We start from the raw sequence: 23,112 nt of genomic DNA, 5'->3' as shown, positions 1-23,112 counted from the left end.
TATCATCTCTAGTTTTATTACATATAAAATACTCTACAAAATTCACCTACAATTTTGATTTTTTTCTTCCTGTATAGATGTATAAATAATGTAGGTTATCAATTGAGTATATTTCATAGATGTCTGTATTGCCCAATATCAAGGAAAAATAAATAAATGGACAAATAAGACAAAACATAATCTTTAGGGAAGTATAAAATCAGTCATAAATTATATTAAACGTGCAGAAATTAGAGAACAAGAGACAGTAGATAATTAAGTGTCCTTTTTTGTGTCAGAGAATTTTAGGTTAAGTAAAAAGCATGTACAGATAGATGGCTTCCAGAGGAAAGATACTACTCAAAAAAGTCAGATTAAAAATTAAGTTTTTGTCTCTTCATACCAAGTACCCAAGGCATTAATTGAAAATCTGTTAATATATATTAAAATGACCATTTTCAAGTAATTTTTATGTCAGTTATGTGATTCTCCCGATGGTCTTAGAAAACAGACAAGTGAAATTCTGTTCCTAGTTAGAGATATGGAGCAGGTCAGTGGTTTCCTCAAGATCATATAACAGAGAAAGAAGAGATATGAAAATACATTCATTCTCCCAGGCCACCTTTTGTTCTTTTGTGCCACAGAAAGATTAAAGAAATAATACTATGACAACATGTAAATGTACTACAGCAAATTTCACTAACATTTTTGGGGAGGGAGGAGAGAGGCACGGACTGAGATGTGAAGGATAAAGCACCAAGAGCTATGAACCTGTATGTTCATATCACACTAAACCTCACTATGATATGTAACTGTAATGCATTAATAAGATAATTATTTTCTTTTGTCTGTGTAACATTCAACAAACCACCTTACAATGTATTTTAAATAGTTTACATGAGCTTATCTGCATGAACAGGTTAAAGAGTCCAGGGACACCTCTCATTAAAGTCTTTTGACTCTCTACCTGCGGCCACACTATACTTTCCTGAGGGTTGTTCACCTAGATACTGCTTATATTCTCCCAGACCTCATCTCTTTTTTGGCAGCTCTCTACATGTTAGGCAGCAATACTATTTAGGATTTCTTTTCTCAGTAAAACAGAATTTCTGTCTCCACTTATGTTTCACCTAACCCAACCAGTTCATCCCCATTTGTGAAACCAGGTGACCCTTCCTTCTCAGGGTCCAGCTCTGCCTCTTGTCGTGTGGATTACTGTTAAGATAACTCTCTTCATGTTGGACTTGCTGTTTGCTAATCTAAATTCAAGATTTCACATTCTCCCTGATTTAATTCAGAATCTCATGAAAGTTTCATGGGCATGAGCAGGCCTTTGAAAGACTGAGATAGCCACAGAACAAGAAGGGATCAGGAGCTGCAAGGAAACGGAAGGGTGTGGTCAGCGTGCCACATTTCTGTGTCTGTGAGATGACAGGGATGGTGTGACAGCCAGAAGGGTTCCAAGTGGATGAGGTAGACTCAAAGGCGGCCATTGACCTTGAGGAGATGATAAATGGAATGAATATAAATTTGTCAGAACCATCCTTCTAACAGAGCAAGGAACATAATGTGTGAAAGGGCGCAGTGGAGAAAGATGGCAGTTTATTCTTCGAATCCTGTCATGAGACATAGAAGAGTCAGTACAGTGCTATAAAATGAAAATGGAGATCACTAAATGATTTGAAAAGATGCTTTCTGTGAAGATTTGTGATAACTTGTTGCTAAGTCGCATAGGGGGAGAGATGAGAGTGAAGAATCCAGAGGGACAGGAAAGATGTGCAGATGTCAGTTTGAGGGATCATGTGGAAAGGTTCAGGAGCCACTAATGTGGAGGTAAATAGAAATCGGAATCATGTCTGTAATGGTTTTAGTTGAAATAGTGGTTATGTGTGTTCACCTATGAGAGTAAAATTTTAAAGAGAAGGATACCAGGAAAGTATCCTAGAAGTAAAAAAGTGTGATCAGAAGCAAAAATAAAATAAAAAATAAATAAAAGATTTATTTTTAAATAACTGCATTACATTTTCTTAAGTTTTTATAAACTGTGATTATAGTTTGTGATAAGATTATATAATAATTTCAGTAGAACAAAAACCTGTGCCTCCAGGTTGTCCAAGCAATGAGAAGTTGGCCAGGTCCTGTAAATGTTAACAGAATCCTGTGTCCTATTCAATATAGAAAAGAATTTTGAATTATCTTGGTCATAAAGCTTTCTTTCCTTTAATATCTATTCTGTAACTTGGGGATATAAGACTTGATTTTTTTTCTCTCTCTCTCTCTCATTTGTCATAAAAATCATGTGTAGTTAATGAATTTTTAATTGATATTTGATAAATCTTCTTTTAAATAATGATTACCTAAAATAACCATGAGATTTTATTTTGCTATTTTGTTTTTAGTTCAAATTTTAAAAACAAACTCTTACAGGAAAAATTTCCTAATGCCAAAGTATGACTTTGATGAAAAGAATTGCCAAAATCATTCATGCCATTTCACATCATTTTAAAGTCTGGTACATAGTTTTTATCCAGTCTCATATAGCAACCTAGAGTTTTCTCTTGTGGTGTATTTGGGATTGTGCCAGGAATTTTCACTGTGTTTCCCTGCATGGAACAGCATGGGTGATAAGGGGGCAGCTGCATGCAAGCATTAGTTGTGTGAAAGGATGTGCTGGCTCTTTCAGGAGGCCCCATAGCTGTAGCAGTTTATCCCATTACTAAACACACACCGTGGTAATATCCTTGCATTCAGCTGCTGACCAGCAACGTGGCCCTTGGCTTTAATAGGGAGCATATGATCACTCCAGCTGGCAGGTGACACTGTTTGGCAATTTTCCCCAGCAGCTCAACAAAGGATGTTCAAACATCAAAGCAAGGGGAAAGACCTCTGTTTTTATAAGAAAAATATTTTTAATGTGCATGCATTTTGCTTCCATAAGATTTACTGCTTCTATCTTATTGAATTCTGTTAAAGAAAAGGCAATTTTATATAGTAAAATTCAGAGAATGTATAAAATTGTTCATTCAAATTGATAAATAGGTGCTAAATATAGTGAATTAATTTTATGTTTAAGACATGAGTATAACTTAGCTAAACATAGTTAAAAGTGGGATAAGCATTTCTTAATTTAACCTAAAAATGCAAGCTAATCAGGATTTAGGTTAATTTAAAAAAAACTTAGAAGTAGTGATTGTTCAGTAAAATTTTCACCATATGAAAAATCTATGGGGAAGAGCTGTCACTACCTATTCAGGCTCAATGCAACATGAGAATGGCAATTTAGCAATGTCTTGGGTCTCTTGAATATTAGCATAGCATTAATCATGTTCTCTTTTTGCTATAAATTAGGTATAAATTAAGGACTAAGAAAAATGGAGAAATCCTTCTGGTTCATCCATTACTATTGGGACAGAAAGTGATAGATTAAATTAGTATGGAATTATATGTAATATTCTAATCTAATTAGTGTTCCTTTTCCAGTACACCTCAAACTTTATTGTTCAGGTGGGTCATCTGGGAATATTGTTACAGAAAATTTTGATTCAGTAATCTAGAAAGAATTTTAGAACATGTGTATGTAACAAGTTTACAGTTTATCCATATCCCAAACCTTGAGTAGCAAAACTCTAGATTAGACTAATCCACCAGGAACAGCTTCAACCCCCACAGTTCCAGACTGCTTGCTGTTAGAGCTCAGTAAGAGGAGGAGAATTATTCTGATTATTTTCATATACGTTTTCTGGAATAGAAACAACGAGCCTTTGTGTCATCCAACATTTAACCATACCTTCTTTAAATTTTCCATATATATGTATATATATATATGTATTATGGATATATATATATATATATATGTGTGTGTGTGTAGTATGGATATATATACCACTATAGATTAATATGGATACATACTAATCTATCATTTATAAATACTAGTCTATTATTTATTTCCATAAGTCTATAATTTAATCTGCTAGCATTATATTCTGAATCTCTGAATATAACTTTAAAATTAAATTGCTTATTCATAAGCATAGGAGATGAAACTACATTGATATGACTATCAAATCTCTGGTGGCTATCTCTGTGTGAAAAATGCATCTACTTTGAAAAGGATGTCATTTTTTTTTCTCAATTAGATTGGAATTTACTCTAGGTTGGTCAAGTCCTACTACCTTTATAATTTTCTGGCCAGGATTAAAGGAACTTTTTTCATTCTTGGGCCAAATTATAAGTGACCAAGGTGTCCTAACAATTTACACAAGTCTACAAATATATTTTGGTTTATACAAACAATGAATTTTTAATATACTATGATGCCAAGTTGGGTTTATTAATAAAAAAATATTTGATATTTTGTTAATATTTTGAAAGTACTTCAGGTAATTAAAATTACATAAAAATCCTTCTATAACCTATGTAAAATTATTGAATTCTCTTTACAGAAAGGAAACATGTCCTTTAATTGAAGAAGGGTATTATAAGTGCTTACTATAGACTAATTCGACAGGGACTAAAAAAGACATAGGCTGTGGATTTTTTGTAGATAATATATTCCTATATACCCAAATGAATTATATTTCTGAAAGGGTATATGGGCTCATCACAGTATAATAAACTCAGGAAGAAACTGGAAATTGAGCTGAGAGAGTTTCACAGATTGGATGGTCTATCAATTAACTCCACTGGTGCAGAAATTTTCAGGCTATTTGTGATGAAGGGTCTGATTTTGGGTTGATTATTTTCCTGTCTTGTTTTTTGTTTCACTTTCTACCAATCTAATAACATAATCCTACTATTCATGTTTAGTATGCGGTCTGTGCCACATAACTCTCACCGTGGAATTCAGCATAACAAAGCTGACCTCTGCCCTATTTATCCTGTTGAGTCCACTGAGCCTGCAGTTGGACGTTGCAGCAACTTCAATTTGCTGTAAAATGGCCTCAGTGCTTACTCTCAATTTCTGTCCTTAGCTCATTGCACACCCCTGAAACACAGTTGCTCTCATTCATGGATCATGTTTTGACTAGCACTGCTCTAGTGGGAATTCCTACACTGCAAAGGCAGGAAACTAAAACTAATGTTTCCCAAGGTTGGTTGCAGCCACGTGTCACTGTGATTTAGATTCTAGCCTTTACATGTGCTCGAGCTAGGCTACGATTCTGAACTGAGGTCAGTAGGAAGAAGCAGAATACCCATTTCATGGCGCAGTTTGTGCCAGAAGCAACATCGCCTTCTATAGCCACGGAAAGCAGCTTTATAAATCAGAGATGGCAATGTGATTCTGAGGCCTGAAAGTTGCTCTGGAAACTTGGCTTAGGGCTTTCTCCATCAGCCCCTTGAATTAATTGGTGCATCACCTACTATCTGTAATAAATCTTTTTTTGTGTAAATTGCTGAGTTTCTATTGTTTGTAAGAACTACACTGGTATGGATTCATTCGTCAAATGAAAATACTGAATGGCTCCTATTTGGGGAGTGGTTGGAGAGGCAGTATTCCTTTTCCAGTACACCTCAAACTTTATTGTTCAGGTGGATCATCTGGGAATATTGTTACAGAAAATTTTGATTCAGTAATCTAGAGAAAATTTTAGAACATGTGTATGTAACAAGTTCACAGTTTATCCACACCCCAAATCTTGAGTAGCAAAACTCTAGATTAGACTAATCCACCAGGAACAGCTTCAACCCCCACAGTTCCAGACTGCTTGCTGTTAGAGCTCAGTAAGAGGAGGAGAATTATTCTCATCATTTTCATATATTTTTCCTGGAATAGAAACAATGGGCCCTTGTGTCATTCAACATTTAACCGTACCTTTTTATTTTTTTATTTTTCTTATAAGGAACAAATAAAGAAAAATATGTTTTTCATATATCCATATACATCTACACACACATGCGCGCGCACATGCACACACACACACACACACACACACACATATATATATATATATATATATATATATATATATATATATATAGAGAGAGAGAGAGAGAGAGAGAGAGAGAGAAGAGGGAAGAGACAGAGAGGACAATTAAGAGATCAATCAATCAAGTCAATTCTGAGCAAAGAAGTGTTTTTTGTTTTTGTTTTTGGTTTTTGGGTTTTTTTGTGGGTTTGGAGACGGAACCCAGGGGCAGTCTACCTCCGAGCTACACCCCCTGCCCTATTTCTTATTCTTTATTTTTAAACCAGGTCTCACTGAGTTGCAGAGGGCTTCACAAAGTAGCTGAGGCTGTCCACGAACTGTGATCCTTCAGGTCTCAGCCTCCCAAATGCTGGGATTACAAGCGTGTGCCACCATGCCCGGCTAGCAAAGAAGTTTTAAACAGGATTTATGGTGGTGCATGCTTGTAATCCCAGTACTTGGGAGGATGAGACAGGAAGATTGCACACTTGTGGCCAGCCTCTGCTACTTAGTGAGGCACTCTGCAACTTAGTGACACCCTGTTTCAAAATAAAAATAAAGTAGGGCTGGGGTATAGCTGGGAGATAGAAATGCCCCTTTGTACAATCCCCAGTACTAGTGTGTGTGTGTGTGTGTGTGTGTGTGTGTGTGTGTGTGTGCGCGCGCGCGCGCACGCGCTCACGTGCGCGCACAGTCTACTTATTTGTAAGGAAAATATATTTCTTGAGATATGTCATGATGTCTGGCATGGTGGCACACGCTTGCAATCCCAGCATTCCAGAGGCTGAGACAGAAGGATTGTGGTTCGTGGACAACCTTCGCTACTACTTAGTGAGGCCATTTGCAATTCAGTGAGACCCTGTTTCAAAATAAAGAATAAAAAAAGATAGGGCTGGAGGTGTTGCTTGGAGGTAGAATGCCCCTGGGTTCCATCCCCAGTACCACAAAAAACAAATCTCATGACATCATACTAATAATTTATTAATTCAATAACTTCTCATAAAAAATAAAATTATCACAAGGTGCTGTTTGGAGGAAGGATGATTTAAGCTATATGTGGAGATTTTCTGAGTATCCTCCACATCATTAATATGCTAAGTGTATGCTTCAGAAAAAAAAAAAAAAAGAAAAAGAAGAAGATAGCAGATAGGAGATGGGAATCCAGAAAGCAATATGAGCAAAAATGGGTAGATAGAACAGGGCTACTTGTTTTAGGTCCAGTGAGGAGAAGGGGAAGAATGTCAGGCTCCTGAGGACCTAGATAAGAGCTACATGACAAGACGAGAGGGAAGTGGAATGGATGTCAGATTATGGAGAGTTTCTATTACCAGGTCGGAAATTTGGAATTTGATTTTTAGAAAATGAATGCCTTGGAAGCATCTGTTTCAGAAACTAAATTATGACAGATGGACTTTAGGAAATTAAATATGCAACCCTGTATTCACATGTGTGATGGTCACAAAATGGGGTATAAAAATAATTTTAAGAAAAAAAGATTTGAATTCTATCTGTGTGGGTGTGGCTTAACCTGCATTAGCCAAGATGAAGTTTAATTTATCAGATTGCAGGGAAATTTTTATTTTGCCATCTCTTGAGCAAGTATTTAAACACAAGTATTAACTATTGCACTTCTAGCTGATACAAGGTGTATTAAGTAACATCTGCTTCTAGCTCCAAGAAAAGCTTTTGTTCTAATGAGTTTTAGCCTCTTGGCTATCCTGAGAATTCTCCAAAAATGAGAAGCAGCTGTCACAGTGAATATAACATCTTCATCAGGACACTCAGGCAAGAGCATAGTCTATACCTTTGACTTCCGGAGGATGGGCATGTTCTCATAATCATAATGAACCAAAATGTATAGTTCTCTGAACTCCATTGTGTCAACTTTTGGTACTCCTTTACTTCTGTGGCTTTGGCTTTGAATTCTGATAAGCTTGTGATTTTTTCAAGTATATATGTCATTCAAAGCTTGGAACAAACCCCTGGTCCTTAATTCTGAAACAACCCACTGGATGGTTCTTTCTACTGGATATATATATACTGGATATATATATATATATATATATATATATATATATATATATATATATATATATATCCAGTAGAAATTAAATACTATATTAAAATACTAATGTTGGACTCATTTATGAACTGCCAGAATATGCCTATTATTCTGTGTTCTCTGTCTCAGAGAATTGCAATGCTATTTCCCAGACTGCCAAAGCTAGAGACTTCTAAATTATTTAAAGACTCCTTTTTTAATCCCTTAAAATGTCCTCCAGCTTATATAGTTTCTGATTCCCCTTTTCTTATATTATTTTTATAATAGTATATTTTCTCAACATTATTATTTTATAATGATTTTAGTTTCTATTGACATTGTCTTTGTTGACATCCTCATCAGCCTCATAAGCAGAAACATCTATTTAAATCAAAGCATGCTATTTTCTAGCTGTATGACTTACAGGAGACATTTAGATTCCATTTCCTTGTCTATAAAAATTACACCTCCATAAAGCTGAGTGGGGGGAAGAAATGCATATTTTAAAAAGTTGTCTACATTAAAGAAAGCCATATTATTGAAACATTTTTAAAAGATATGATATATTTAGTAATATCCCAGAGGGATTTACTAAAAAGAAATAGGTAGGTAAGTAGGTAGGTAGGTAGACAGATAGACAGACAGAGTCTCTGCTTTACACAGTAATTTAAAAAACTAGATGAGATATTGTAGGAAAAACTCAACACAGTACACATGGTTCATTGAAGACATTCAATGATAGATAATTTCATTTTCCTGCTTTACTCAGCTGACCTATTTTCTAAGCAGGTAAAAATTGGAAAAACTTCTTAACCTCTCAGGCCAGACTTGCTCATTTGGAAAGTTAAACTATTTCATAAAATTGTTCTGATAATTAAATAATTTAGTACACTTTTTTTTAGTACTAGAGAGTGAGCCCACGGGAATTTTGCCTATTAGCTATATCCCTAACCCTTTTTTTTATTTCTCACGAAGTTATTGAGGGTCTTGCTAACTTGCTGAGGCTTGCTTGAAACCTGTGATCCTCGTGTCTCAGCCTCCCAATTACTGAGATTATAGGCATTCATGACCATGCCCAGTTTTAATACACTCTATGCATGTGAAGATTAGAATAGTATCTGACATATAGTAAGCATTTAATATGTTTTTATAAATATAAATTTTGTTATCATCTTTTCTCATTGTCTTCAATCTTGTAATTTTAAATCTAATAACCCATCCTCCTGCCTCAGCATCAGAATCTCCCTAAAATACAGATAGCAACTTATTTTAGCTTCAGGTATTTCAGTAGCATGCTCACCCACAGGAGGTTTTATTCTGAACCTAGAGTATTGCCTAGAGTCTAACCTGACTCACTAATTTCTATTTTATTTCCTTCTACTGTTGACTACAAACTCCCTACACTTATGCCAAAGAAAAATCTCTTTTCCCCTACCCAACATGCTATTTTATTTCATATTTCCATTAATTATCTTCATCTCAACCTGAAAAATTCTAATACATAGTTGAAAATTTACCAGAATGGCTTCTTTTTTCATGTAACCTTCTATGCTTCCCATCACAGAACTATGTGCTTCCAATTGAATTACTATAATCTTATCTTTATATTCTGAAGCCCAGTGATAGAGTTGCTTAATGTATATATGTGGACAGGTTTAGGATTTTGGAAAATTACAATTTCTTTTCTCTCTCTCTCTCTCTCTCTCTCTCTCTCTCTCTCTCTCTCTCTCTCTCCTCCCCCCCATACAAACACAATACCTTTAAAATACATACCACGTATATAACAAAGCACTTAGTCAAATATTTTAATATTACTCTAATGTTTATACAGTCTCCCCATCTGTAGGACCTCCGCTGAAAATTAACATTTGTTAGGAAAGTCTATTTGTTTGGGCTCTTCTTTAATTACTTACAAAGTCCTCTTAGGACAAGCAGCATGTTTGCCAAGTGAGTGGATGTTATAAAGCCTGGGTTTGTGAAATACAAATACTGGTTGATTCACATTGTTAGTAACTTTACGACTGCCTTTAGCTAAGGCAGGCAGTTGAATGAACTGAGATTTAAAGAGAATGAAACAGGGAGAAGTAGAAAAATATGGTGGGTTAAAAAATGTGCTCTGTTATTAAAAAATCTAAATTCAAATTCTAGTTCACAAGTTATTAGCTATATGATCTTCACCAATTTCCCTAACCTCTGGTAGACTGCTTCCTTATAAAATGGAACTAATAACTAATGATACATACACAAAAGTATTATCAGGATTATTAAGTAACACAAGACTCAATACTACCATAAGTCACACTTGGCTTATTATCACCCTTGAATATTATCACATTCCTCATCTGGTGAAAATTACCCTAGAAATCTATGTAGCATATCTCAGATTCAGAATGATGAGTCTCATATCAGGTATGTCCATGAGCTGTCCTGACTTTTAAGAACCTCAGTGATGCATAGGACCCGATGTACCTTGGAGTGATTCCCTGGTTACTGACTCCAAAGTCCCCACAAGAAACAAAACTGTTCTAAGATTTGCCGCACTCGGACAGCTCAAAGCTGTTTCTACCTACCATATGTATATTTATAGCTTCACCAGGCTAGGGGAGATGTATCCAAAGGAATCATTTCACGATAAATATAATATAGTAATATAATTTTCATCAGGTTTCCAGTGTAACCGTAACTAAAGGTAATTAACTTAAATAATGGTCAAATTCTTTATTTAAAAGAGATTCTTAATTATTCCTATATATGGATTGTGAGCTTACGAAGTAATAAGTAAAATATTACACATGACTGCATATGAACATAACGGCAGGAAGGACAAAAAGATAAAATGAAATATGAAGAATTTTATTTAAAAATTACAGAAGGCATAATTTGGTCATTATTTTACCTGATTTTAATAAATAAATTGAGAAGTGTAAGAGTGAAAGTTTGTGCATCACAGAAAAAGTTGTTTCATAGTTAGCATTGGATCATTATTGCTTAGTAGCAATAATGAATAGAAATTTGAATAGTAATGAGATTTTGGTCCCCCTCACCCCGTTGTCATAGTGAAAGCAGAGCAGACTCACAGAGCTCTTTTGCCACCACTGTTTATCTTCTCCTCAGACTTCCCAACTCAGACAAATAGACTTTGATGCTTTGAGCTCTAATTGTCTCCTAGGAATACAATTTTCATATATATGCCAGTAGGATTAAGAACATTGTGAGTCATTATAGTAAAATGGATCTGTCTTTCTTTGTGGTTAATTACCACAGATAGAGTAGCTCCAGAATGATGAGACAAAAATTATCAGTGCATTCCCCCCTTGGACCAGATGGCTATCATGGCAACAGGCTGCCTGTGTAAACACACACTACTGGTTATTTAGACTGGTGAAGAGGTCAACTGAGGGTCAACACAAGTCCATCCAGAACCAGGAAAATTCCTGAAGTGTATGTTCCCTTAGTTTTGGGCACTTATAAACATCATCTTCCACTTCAAATATAGTATATCGTTATTCCTCTAATTCAAGTTAAGTAGATAGACAAAAGTTTGAACATAAATAGTTTATTGGTTATATAAGTACTATTTTTAGAGGAAATTTCTGTAGTACAAAATTTTTTATGGCCATACTACCCTGAACTTGCTTAATCTCATTGATAGTGTAAAGCAAATAAATGTGTATTTCTAACACTTATAATGTATTTAATTAGGATACATATATATATATATATATATATATATAATGTTATATATAAAAGTATTAAAATTAAAGTATGTATTAAAGTATTAATTGAAGAAATCGATTTATTTGCATAAGCATACATTATAATTTTAAATTGCAATTAAAAATGTAAATGATCTTTAAAGAATGAATGTACATATTAAATAATTGTTTAAATTCAAAACAATATTGAAGTTAACCAGGTATGCTTATTTAAATCACTAAAAAGAATGGAAGTTACTACTTGTTAACAACTACTGGTTTTTAATTTTCTAAATAAAATTAGAATTGAATAAAATAAACAATATTATAAGTTTAACTTCAACTAATTTTGCTTGATTCCTTTATTTTTCATTCCCTATGAATGGCTTAACAAACAGTTACAAAATAGGAAATAATGCAAATTTAAGTTTCTATTTGCTTTTCCTCATCACAGATATTAAAATATTTTCAATGAAGTTGGAATCACATCTCCACGTAGAAATAAAAATGCTTATGCTGATTTTATTCTGGAGTGTAGAAAATTAAATTCATAACTACCTGAGAGTCTATGGTGAGAATATCAATGTCTCTTTTGTAGCTTTTGCCAGCAAGAGAAGATGCCAATGACCTTCCAGTCCTGTGTGATCACCAAAGAATGCCAGGTATCTGAGTGGTCGGAATGGAGCGCATGTTCAAAAACATGCCATGACATGGCATCTCCCACAGGAACCCGTGTACGGACACGAACCATCAGGCAGTTTCCTGTTAACAGTGAAAAGGAATGTCCAGAGCTTGAGGAAAAAGAGCCCTGTGCATCTCAAGGAGATGGAGTTGCTCTCTGTGCCATGTGAGTAAATCAATGTGCTTTGTGCCCAAATTGCATACCTTTTTCAGTTTTCTGATTTTTAACTAATTGATTTTTATACATTTTTATAGAAAACTAACTAAAAAATGTACTCTAAAAATATTGGTTTTATATAATAAAAGTGTCTTAATAGCCATCCTTCCAAACTTCCACGGCAACTAGACCTTCAGCAGCAATTTTTTATTTATGTACTTGGATTTACTATAATAAGAGTTATCAAACTTTTTCTTCTAAAAGGAAGATAAGAAATACTTAGATTTCACAGATCACATATGTCTCTGTTGCAGTGATTCGATATCACCTTTGAAACTACACATGGTATGCAAACAAATGAGTGTGGCTATATTCCAATAAAATTTTATTTACAAAAGCACATGACAGTTTTATTTCTTGGTCCACAGTTTCTCAACATTCATTCTATGAGATAGAGCAAACTTTCAGATCAAAGATTCTTGTGACCCATTAAAATCCAATTACTGAAGCCAGGCGTGGTGGCACATGGTTGTAATCCCAGTATTTAGGAGGCTGAGACAGGAGGATCGCAGTTGAGGACAGCCTCAGCTACTTAGTGAGGCCCTTTTCAACTCAGTGAGACCCTGTTTCAAAATAAAGAATAAAAAATCGTGCTGAGGGTGTTACTTGGAGGTTGAATGCCCCTGGGTTCCATCCCTAGCACCGCAAAAAGAAAAAAAAAATCCAATTAATGCATATAAAAAATCCTATTTCATAGAGTAAAATGCTATATCAAAACAATGGAAATTTAAGGTTCTTGAAAACTTATTAATCTTGTGGTTTGGGGGAGATTTTGTTTATTTGTTTGTTTTTTATCACCAGTATAAGGCCTAGCACATAGTAAGTACCCAATGAATGTTCACTGAAATCAGATGAAACAAAACTAGTTCTAAATTATTTTATAGTGTAACAGTTTTATTTTTGCCCTTAAAAGCATCATTTCCAAAGTATTACTATGAATTTCCTTGACAAGAGTAATATTTTAGTGTAGTCTGAACACAGAATATTTATACAACCACTTAAAGAACCTTAGTTCTCAATAGAGAGGAAAAAATTTCATGGAGAGGGTCCCTGGAATGTTCCACAAATTTAAAGAACCTTTATACAGTTTGAACTTCATGAATAATTGAGGAGGTAAACCTATACTACTACTATTTTAACTAAAAATAACAAAGGAATTGACAATTTGTATGCAATCTTCAAGTCTGCAGTTTTGAAACCACACATTGTCTTCTAACATGAAATGTGATTTCAGTATAACCATTTCCTTTTTATTTTCTCAACCTGTCCCTCTAACTTTGATGGTTCCTGTCCATATAACAGGCTCAAGAGAATTCCAGGATTTCCAGGGTGTTTTTTTCCTATGAATTTCCTCTATATTTTCCCTTAGACTACTACCTTATTCTTTATCCTCTCAGATATTCAAATATCATTAACAAAAGAAAAAATAGATATCTCTGCATCTCTTCCTCTCACTTCTTCAGCAGGTACATTTTTCTTAGAATGTAATATCTATTTGCATTACTGAAACTCTCATAGGACTCTTCACCTAAATTAGAACTTTATTTTATTAAAAAAATCATATTAATTTTCCTAACAAATGACACATTTGCTTTCATTTCCCTCTATCCTATACCACAATCAGGCATAATTGTAGCCCTGTTTCTAAAACTGACCTGAGTGCTGCTCTTTTATAAACAGATGTCAAGAATGTCATTCCTTGATCAGCCAGTACCAGCATTCTGTTAAGTCAGAATCCCCACTAATAAAAATGAAACCTGGGCATGAATCTCAGCTTTACTGTCAAGAAACTTTGCCACTGACAGAATAAAGTGTCCAGATCATACATCTGAATGCCCTGTTAGCCTTTTCACCTAAATGACATGAACATCAACACATCCTTTATACCTGTGTTGGCTGTTAATCTGATTATTAAGGCACTGACTTGGTTAAAGTGACACAAAGTGACTTTTCCTTGGGCTTTTAGAATACCCATTTCCAAGCAGTGAAGAAATGCCATCACTTTCTATCTTTAGTGGCATCGGGAAATGTTTCCCTGGCTATGTCCTTCAAGTATAATCTGGAATGATGGTCCCCGACATTTCTTTCACATTGTAATCTTGATCAGAGCTTTAATTGAGCATAATAGATGGGCTTTCCTGTGTCCCACCAGCAAGAAACAGCAGTTCTTTCCATCATTCATCAGCACTCACCAGAGATGCTCAATGAACGACACAGAAAATAAAAAGATTCTTACTCTTCACACCAAGGCGGCGACTCTGAATTTTCAGTTATTTTTAAAATCTCAATTTAACATGACAATTATGCTCCAGTAGGAAGAAGTGATTTTCTTTCATTTTATTATAAGCAAAACAAATGTTTGGCTTCATCATCACTTAGAGCATTTTCCATTCTCAGACTCAGTCCTCCTTTGTTTATAAGCAACAAGGAAGGGCAGGCTGGGTTCAGCCTAATTGAACATAAAATTTCATGTTTTCAGCATTATGCACTCTTTTCATAAAATATTTACAAGCAACTTTTAGTACTTGCAATTAAAATAAGATCACTGTAAATGTGACCCCTCTCTAAAAGGAGCACTACTGAAGATAAAAAAGGGAGTGAAACAGAATCTGCAGCATACTTCTAATCTAGGATACAGTCTGGAGGAAAATCATTTTAGATTTATTTTTAGAGCAGAAAGGTAGAGAAGTATCTTATTTACTAACCATGGTGGCCACTGTTGGCCTTTTCTTTATTTAGGTATGGATGGAGAACCACGGAGTGGACCGAATGTCGTGTGGACCCTTTGCTCAGTCAGCAGGATAAGCGACGAGGCAACCAGACGGCCCTCTGTGGAGGAGGCGTCCAGACCCGAGAGGTGTACTGCGTGCAAACCAACGAAAACCTCCTCTCGCACTTAAACACCCGCAAGGACAAAGAAGGTACACTTTGCTTTCTTCTCAATTACTGCGTCTTGGAGAATGGGTATGCGATTGCCTCGCATCCCTCTGCTATACATAGGGCCATTTGGGGCAGGAATTGCCTGTTTCTGCTTAGGCTGTTGATAACATCCACTATGGTAAACGGTAATCCACATATATTGGAAAAATTTCATGTACCTTTTTTGTTCAGTTTTGATTTGCATACAAATCTCTTTTAATTCTTTTTTATTATTTACTTATTTTTTAGTTAATTGCCTTCCTGCATTCCTAAATCAAAATTTAACAGGAGTAATTAATTATAAAACTACACTAAAATTTTACCTTATAGTTATAAACATGTAATACAAGTACATTAAGATCATAATTTTCTTTGGATAGAATAAAACCTGCTCCTAAAAAATCTACTTTTTGTTGAAATGTGCTTTAAAATAATTATGGTATTGAGGAAACATTTCAATTTGAATTTAAGTAAAATAAATATAAAACACACATATATTAAAAGAAGGTCCTTTCCCCCAGTTTGGTAACTTAGCAGACATATTTTAGATTTTTTTTAGTATCAATTTTAGGGGCAGATGTAAAATGTATATAAAAAATAAGTAAATTCAAATCCACAAATCCATCATGTTGGCACAGAAACAAACCACTAGTTATAATATGATTCACCATACAACTGAGTTTTAGAATGACTGTCGGGGAATTACACAAGCAGCTCCTTCCTTAGAGGAGGTGCCCCCTTGAGCCAAGTGATGACTGACATCCTGACCGCAGGTCAGTAGATGAGAAAGGCAAGAGGGAGTTGACTACAGGCAGAAAGAATAGTGTATATTAAGACACAACACTAAAAGAAAGCAAAAACAAAACATTCACCTTGCCAATAAAGATAAGCATGATTCATTCAGCAGGGCTAGTGGAGAATTTTCTGGAGAGTATATTGGTTGGAAAAGGAAGAGAATAAGGATGATGCTCCTAGTTAATAGCAGCAAATAAAAGGAGAAAGTGTTTAGGCAAAGATCAGAAAAGAAGGGAAAGAACCAAGAAGAATGGATATCTTAAATACCAAAACAATAGGTGGCTCCTCTGCCCCCAGGAAAAGAAGTGGCAGTAATTCATGGAAGATAAGCACAAAGTTTCCGCACTTGCAACTTCCAAAATTTAATTGTTCTGCATCCACTAATTTTACACAGCATGTCAACTCATTTAGGAATCTAGCCTAGGGCTACATTTTACTACTAATGTATCTTGAGGTTGCCAGGAAGTAGTGTAAAACATGTAATGTTAGTACATTAATATTTTTTTCGGCCACTTTAATGGCTATATTTTTAACACTCTTAGGGAGATTTATTATAGCAGTCTTTTCAGAGTAGTATAATTTCATTGCTCGAGGTATATCAGATTTTAGTTTCTGAATGTCAATTATGTCTTGTAGGTTATTACTTTCAAAAGATCCTTGAGAATTCGGAATTGTAGCTAGGATTTTTTTTTTTAATCATTTTATACAGTCTCTCATACCCCTGCAAAACCACTGCAGAACACCAAAAGTAAAGTCACAGGGTAAAAACAAAAACAAAAAAATAAGAAGAATATCATTATTAAGATATCTGTTAGGCTAAAGCAAATGCCAAAGCAAAAGATTGATAGATATGGAACTAATTACTTCAACTAAAATGAATATTTATAATGTTAATGTGTAACATGAGTAACTTAGGAATTTGTATCCTTTTACATGATTTATGAAGAATACTACTAAGTTTGTTATAATCTTCGTAAAAGTAGTTGTTTCTCCCCTAAATGTTGCAACGTTCCTTCTTTTGCACTTAGCTTATATGAGTTTCCCCAGCATTCTTAACATTCACCAATAGGAAATTATCCAGTACACTAGCATTCCAGGGGTGATATGTGGTAAATGGAGGACACTGAGACCCAGGCCTGTGAACATTATTTCTTTCATAAATATGAAAGAATAAAAATCTCATAAAGAGAAAGCTAGATGTCATAGTGCACACCTGTAATCCCAGTACTTGGGAAGGGTTACAGGAGGATGGTAGGTTCAAGACCAGCCTCAGCTAATTAGCCAGGCTGTCAACAACAGACCTTGTTTCAAAATAAAAATTGAAATTTAGGGCTGGAGGTGTATGTAGCTCAAAGGTAGAACACCCCTGGTTCCAATCCCCAGTACCATACACAAGAAAAATAAAAATAAAAAATAAAGATAAATCTCTCAGATTAACTTGCCTAACCACTCCAAATATTAACACACCAGTTTTATGAAACTTTGGCTGTGTAACCATGAGTTACCCACCATAAGAGCAGTCATATAGTATTTATTTTGAATAATAAAGTCTATATACTTTTTTGTAGCATCACAATGTGTTTTATACAAGACTTGTTTTCACATGTAATCAAAGTTTCAAAAATACTTTAATTCAGAATAAAATAGGGTAACTCAAAATAAACTTGATACAAATAAAAAGGAAATAATAAGAAACTCACATAAAATACCTTTATTCTCTTGGCAGGTCATGCTTCACAAGAGAATTATAATGACTCTTTTAGAATAAGGACAAGACCACATCAATCACTTTACTTATTTATATATTCACTACTACTGACTCATACAATACTAGCCAGAAAAAAAAATATTATCCTGCTTGGAGTTAATATCTTTAATTTCAGAAAATCATAATACATATGAAATACTCAACAAGGTATTTAGTATAATACTCATAACTTGGTGTGTGGTCATTTAAAACATATCAGAATATTAGTTTAAGTTGGTGCTATCATCTACAGACAATTGTAAAAATATATCTGCTTGATATTGAAGAGTATCTAACTTTTATTCATATGCTTCTTGCTTACTACAGGTAACCTTCTCAAACCTGATAATGCTTCCCCCAAAATATTTAGTGAGCAAAATGTCTAATTATATAGCTTTAGAAGAAAGGCTTGGCAAGTTATTCACTGCCAAGAGTTAATAGTAAATCCTTGACAATTTTTTTTTTCAGCCAGTTGATCAGATTTCCAGAGGCTGTGAAGAATACCCAGCTCATGCTAGTATGAAATCTACCCTTATCAGAATATGTTAGAAAGAGGCCTTGGCCGTGGGGGAATGCAAGGGGGAGAGGTATCTGTATAAATCTGTATAACTTTTTAAAAACTGGTTAAAATGTTGCTGATCATTAGATTCGTGGACATACATTGTTTTTTTTTTTAAGAGGTCAAAGTGAAAATAAAGTAGATTTTAGCTACAATAACTCAGGGAATTCTTCTACTTGTATAGGTTGAACATGGTTTTAAATTAGAGAAACTAAAAGTATTGGTTGCAAGGCACCCTAAAGTTTAAATTGATTTATATCTTAGAAACCTTAAGTAATAATATTTCTCTGTAGAAAACACATCGAATATTCTACACTAAGATCTTGATAAGGACAGCGGGATTGGGGATTCATTAAAAAAAGAAGAAAGAAAAGAAAATTAAAAGCTTAGATGATGGTAATTGAAAGGTCAATGGAAAGATAGATGGAGGGAAGAGTCATTAGGCTCTGAATGAATAAAAGGATAAATTAAGAGCTTGTGTTTTCCCTTGTTTTGCAAAGAAATAAGCAGAATAAAATAATCACACCATCCCTAAATAGAATTCAAACTAATTATGATTGTGGTCTTCACAGTTTCCAAACATGAGACCACTTTAATCAAAGCTTTTTATGAAAAGAAGACAAAGACAGGCTATGCTTATGGTGCTATTTCCCTGTTATTTCAGAAAGTAAATATCAGAGTACGTCGAAGTCTAGTGGGGCACCTTTCCTTTCCATCACTTTTGAAGTAACAGGTAGGTGAGAATATCTTACATGACATTCCCATCAGAAATGTGTATCAGAGAACTATGGGTCTGGGAAACAGTCTGCATAGGTTCCCTGATACAGTCTTTAATCTATCAAGGGAAACTAAAAAATATATCAAAGCTGTACTATGAAATATAAATGATTTTATATCTCTTGAATTCCTATAACATCACTATATGGATATAAATTTCTTATATTATTGATTTCTAAAACTTTCATTAAGCACATAATGATGCAAACAGGTTCATAAAGTTTGGTTATGAACTCTTGTTGAAAGAAAGTAATGTAGGTGTGGACATTTCATAATTTATCATATGTTTTAGTACTCTACTATGTAATTAGCTAATCTTAATGTTTTAAATGGAAATGGAACTGAAACACATTTGGAAACGCAGTCTATACTCTACACGCAGTGAGTATAAGAAGCATTGTAATACATAGGATAATTAAAACGTAGGAAATCCATGAAGGAATTGGATCCTTCTTGTAAGTCAGTCCCTTGGATATCTTGTGGGAAGAAGGGCTGTTACCCTATGAAATATCTCCATGGTCAGTGGAATATAAAATGGAAAGTGAAATGCCAAGCGGTTTCAGGCATTGAGATGAAAGCTAATAAAAACTCACTTGCTGGTAATTAGATTAAGATAGTTAGTATTCTACCTAGAGGTAACCAGCACTTTTTACTAGAGGCAGAGCTTACTGATGAGATTTTAGGAAGTATTCAATGAAAAAGGTAGTTGAAGAAAAATATAATGAGGGAGCTCAAAATTCATCTAAACATGAAAACAGTGTCCATTAGCCTTTTACTTAAGTGTTTAATAAACATTTGTGTTTTGGTGTGTGTATTGTCCTCTTTGTAAAATGGTGCAAATTTAAAAAATTGTCTAAAACTTAGCTCACAAGTGTTTTAAGTATTCCCCCTACATTTAAACAATGCTTTATTCCAGGAGGAGGCTATATTCACACTCACCCTTCCTTTCACCCAAAGAGCTATTTATACTTCCAAATTTGAGTAAAGACGCAGGATCTAGTTGTCAGGTCAAATGACAAAGTCAAGATTAAGGCACTTTGACCAGTTTGAACATTCTTTGAAGAGATTATTTTCTGTATCTGTTCATAAAATTCTTTGCAATTTTCATCTTAAGGCTACTTTTGAAAGAACCTTGAACAAAAATCAGAAATCGGATTTTCATTTCTGCTTAGCCTTGTATAATTATACATTCTACTTAATGTTACTGGCCTGAAAAGTACTTATAGATAAATAACTGTCATTTTTCAGGAATAGAACAGACTAACTGAAAATCATTCTTAACAAAACACCTAGATATACAGGATACATTGGTGTTTGTTTTAAATGCTTGTGAGGGCAAAGCTGAGGTTTTGATTAAATGATTTCTAGAACAAACCAGCAAGGTTGAGTAGATGCTTCTGTAGTTGCTCTGGGTGGGGATGGAATAGGAGGAGGATTCTGCATTCTGGGGACCAGGAAGAAGTAAAGATGATAAAGATATGAGACAGAACCTTTAGCCAGAGACACAAGATACAAGCAGAAATACTGCATTATTTCATCCTCCTAAAAGGGTTGCATAGATTCCCACAGTCATAATAATGCCCCAAGGAGGAGGGCAGTGGGCCAATTCAGTGGGTGGTACTAGCCTCTGAATCAATTGGAGGGTGTTTAGTAAAAGTAAGAATGTGGTAGAAGTACCCAGGAGGGTACTGAGTACTTTTTACCCCCTGAAAATTGGGTAATAAGCCACTAAGTTGGGGAATCTATGGGGTATGACATCAAGTAAGTAGAGAGAATTCACTTCTCTGTTCAACAAGATGACAACAAAACAGCTCACCATCAGCCTCATGACTGTCGAGAAACAAGCCTCTCAGTGAATTACATACAGCTCTAGGCCTGTACTCGCACTAGTTTTAGTTTCAAATGTATGGTTATTACCATGAAATGGTATCAAGTCAGTAGTACTACCTGAATAAGAAAAAAGAAAAACTCTCCAGAGGGCAGTCCCTTAAACAAGACACAGGATTTCTGCTACTACACTGCACCATCCAGACCAAAAATTTTTGCATCAGAAAAAATGGAGTAAATAGATTTCAAAGTGCCTAGTAAGTAGTAATATTAGATCTTAAGATTAGAAATGCTAGGACTCATAGGTGGAGCACATAAAACACATGCTAAAAGCATAATGAAGACATAGCAGAGAACATTTACAACATGGAAAATTAGTCGTGATGAAAAAGACCTAGGTTTAAAAAAGAAAGACACAGAGGTTCTGGAACCAAAGAGTGTATTCATATCAAAGGGGGTAGATTAAGCAGGTTGTACTAAGTTACTTCTACACTGGAGGGAAAAAATCATTTAATATGCAATACAGAACAGAAGTTGAAAATAAAAATGAAGATAACAGTCATGAAGAATTTAATAAGAAAGTTCAGAATGATTGATTTATCAAGGACAAAAATATATAGAATCAGGAAAAACAATAATCACATCTAGATATAATCTAGTGAGGTTTCAGCTCACTAGCTACAAAAGTATATTAAAAGGAACATGGAGAAGAAAAAGATTAATTACAAAGGAATAAATAAATTAACACTGACAAGTTTAAAATAATAATGAAGATAGCAGTCATGCAGAATTGAACAAGAAAGTGCATAATGATTAACTGATCACAAACAAAAACATGCCAAATCAAGAAAAATAATAAAATTTTCACACCTAGATATACTCCAGGGATACTGCAGCTCACCTGCTACAAATGTATGTTAAAAGGAAGAGAGAGGGAAAATATTAATTACAACAGAAAAAACAAATTAACAGTGAAATCCTCAACATCAGAAAAATATAAAAGGCAAATGATATACTTAAAGTATTGAGAAGAAAATTATGGCCCACTTAAAATTATTTATTCTGTCACATGACATTCAAATATATGTGCAAATCAAGTCACAAGAAAAATAAACCCCATTACAACTACTAAATCATGATCTTAAGGGAAAAAATTGATCCAAGAAAAAGTGTGATTCAAGATGGTTTAAGATGAACAAAGAATTTGATTGACACCTGGGTAATCTAACTCAGCATCGATATGTATGAATCAGTACTAATAACTGTAATTTACAGTGAGTTAATAAGCAATAATATGTGGTAGAAAGAAAATATAAGGAGTATATTGTTTGGGTGAAGGTAGTGGATTTCATATTTTATCATTGTTATTCATTCTAAAATGTAAGAATATTAAGTACATATATATATATTAGCTTACCTATTTAGATATAATTTGTAATATATAGTATAATTAATTTTAATATATGATGTATATGTGTATATATTCTAAGTAATAGAAGAAACAAAAGGGCTTGGATAAAGTTGAATCAGTTTAATAAAAGTACCAAATAAGAGAAAAATCTTAATTATTTTTTCTTATATAGATTACATAAAACCAAGCAAAGATTAGAAATGGGGTTTTAAAGTGTCAGAGCTGAAGGTTATTACAGACATTTTGTTTTCATTCTGACATCCATCTAGGAGTCCAGCCAACTGTATAACAAGTGTTTACAGTGATCAGACTTTAAGCGTGTGTGGATTACTTAACCCAAATACAGCATAGAAGTTGAAAATAAAAATGAAGATAACCCAAACATTAACTGTTCCTAGAAAATATATAAATAGTCTAACAGGTCATACATTGTAATTCTTAGTCAATGATGCAATGTTTATATAAAAACACAGTTGAAATTTTTCATTTCAAGGAAATAAGCTGAGATTGACTTAAATTATATATGTGTACAATGTCAGAACTATCCAAAAGAATAAG

At 34.2% G+C, this 23,112-nt stretch overlaps 1 protein-coding gene across 1 annotated transcript in view; it reads left to right on the top strand.

The window, feature by feature from the left end:
• The window catches only part of THSD7A (thrombospondin type 1 domain containing 7A), a gene marked incomplete at both ends in the record, with an annotated part of 440,777 nt that overhangs the window by 220,035 nt on the left and 197,630 nt on the right, over nt 1–23,112 (top strand). The window contains 2 exons of the mRNA XM_080701061.1: nt 12,220–12,468; nt 15,259–15,440. Of these exons, the coding sequence (XP_080557187.1) occupies nt 12,220–12,468; nt 15,259–15,440 (431 nt within the window). The remainder of the gene's footprint in view (nt 1–12,219; nt 12,469–15,258; nt 15,441–23,112) is intronic.

Source organism: Muscardinus avellanarius (genome assembly GCF_963383645.1).
Source record: "Muscardinus avellanarius genome assembly, chromosome: 9".
NCBI lineage: Eukaryota > Metazoa > Chordata > Mammalia > Rodentia > Gliridae > Muscardinus > Muscardinus avellanarius.
Note: the sequence above shows the minus strand (reverse complement) of the source record. Positions and strands in the feature narration are given on the sequence as shown.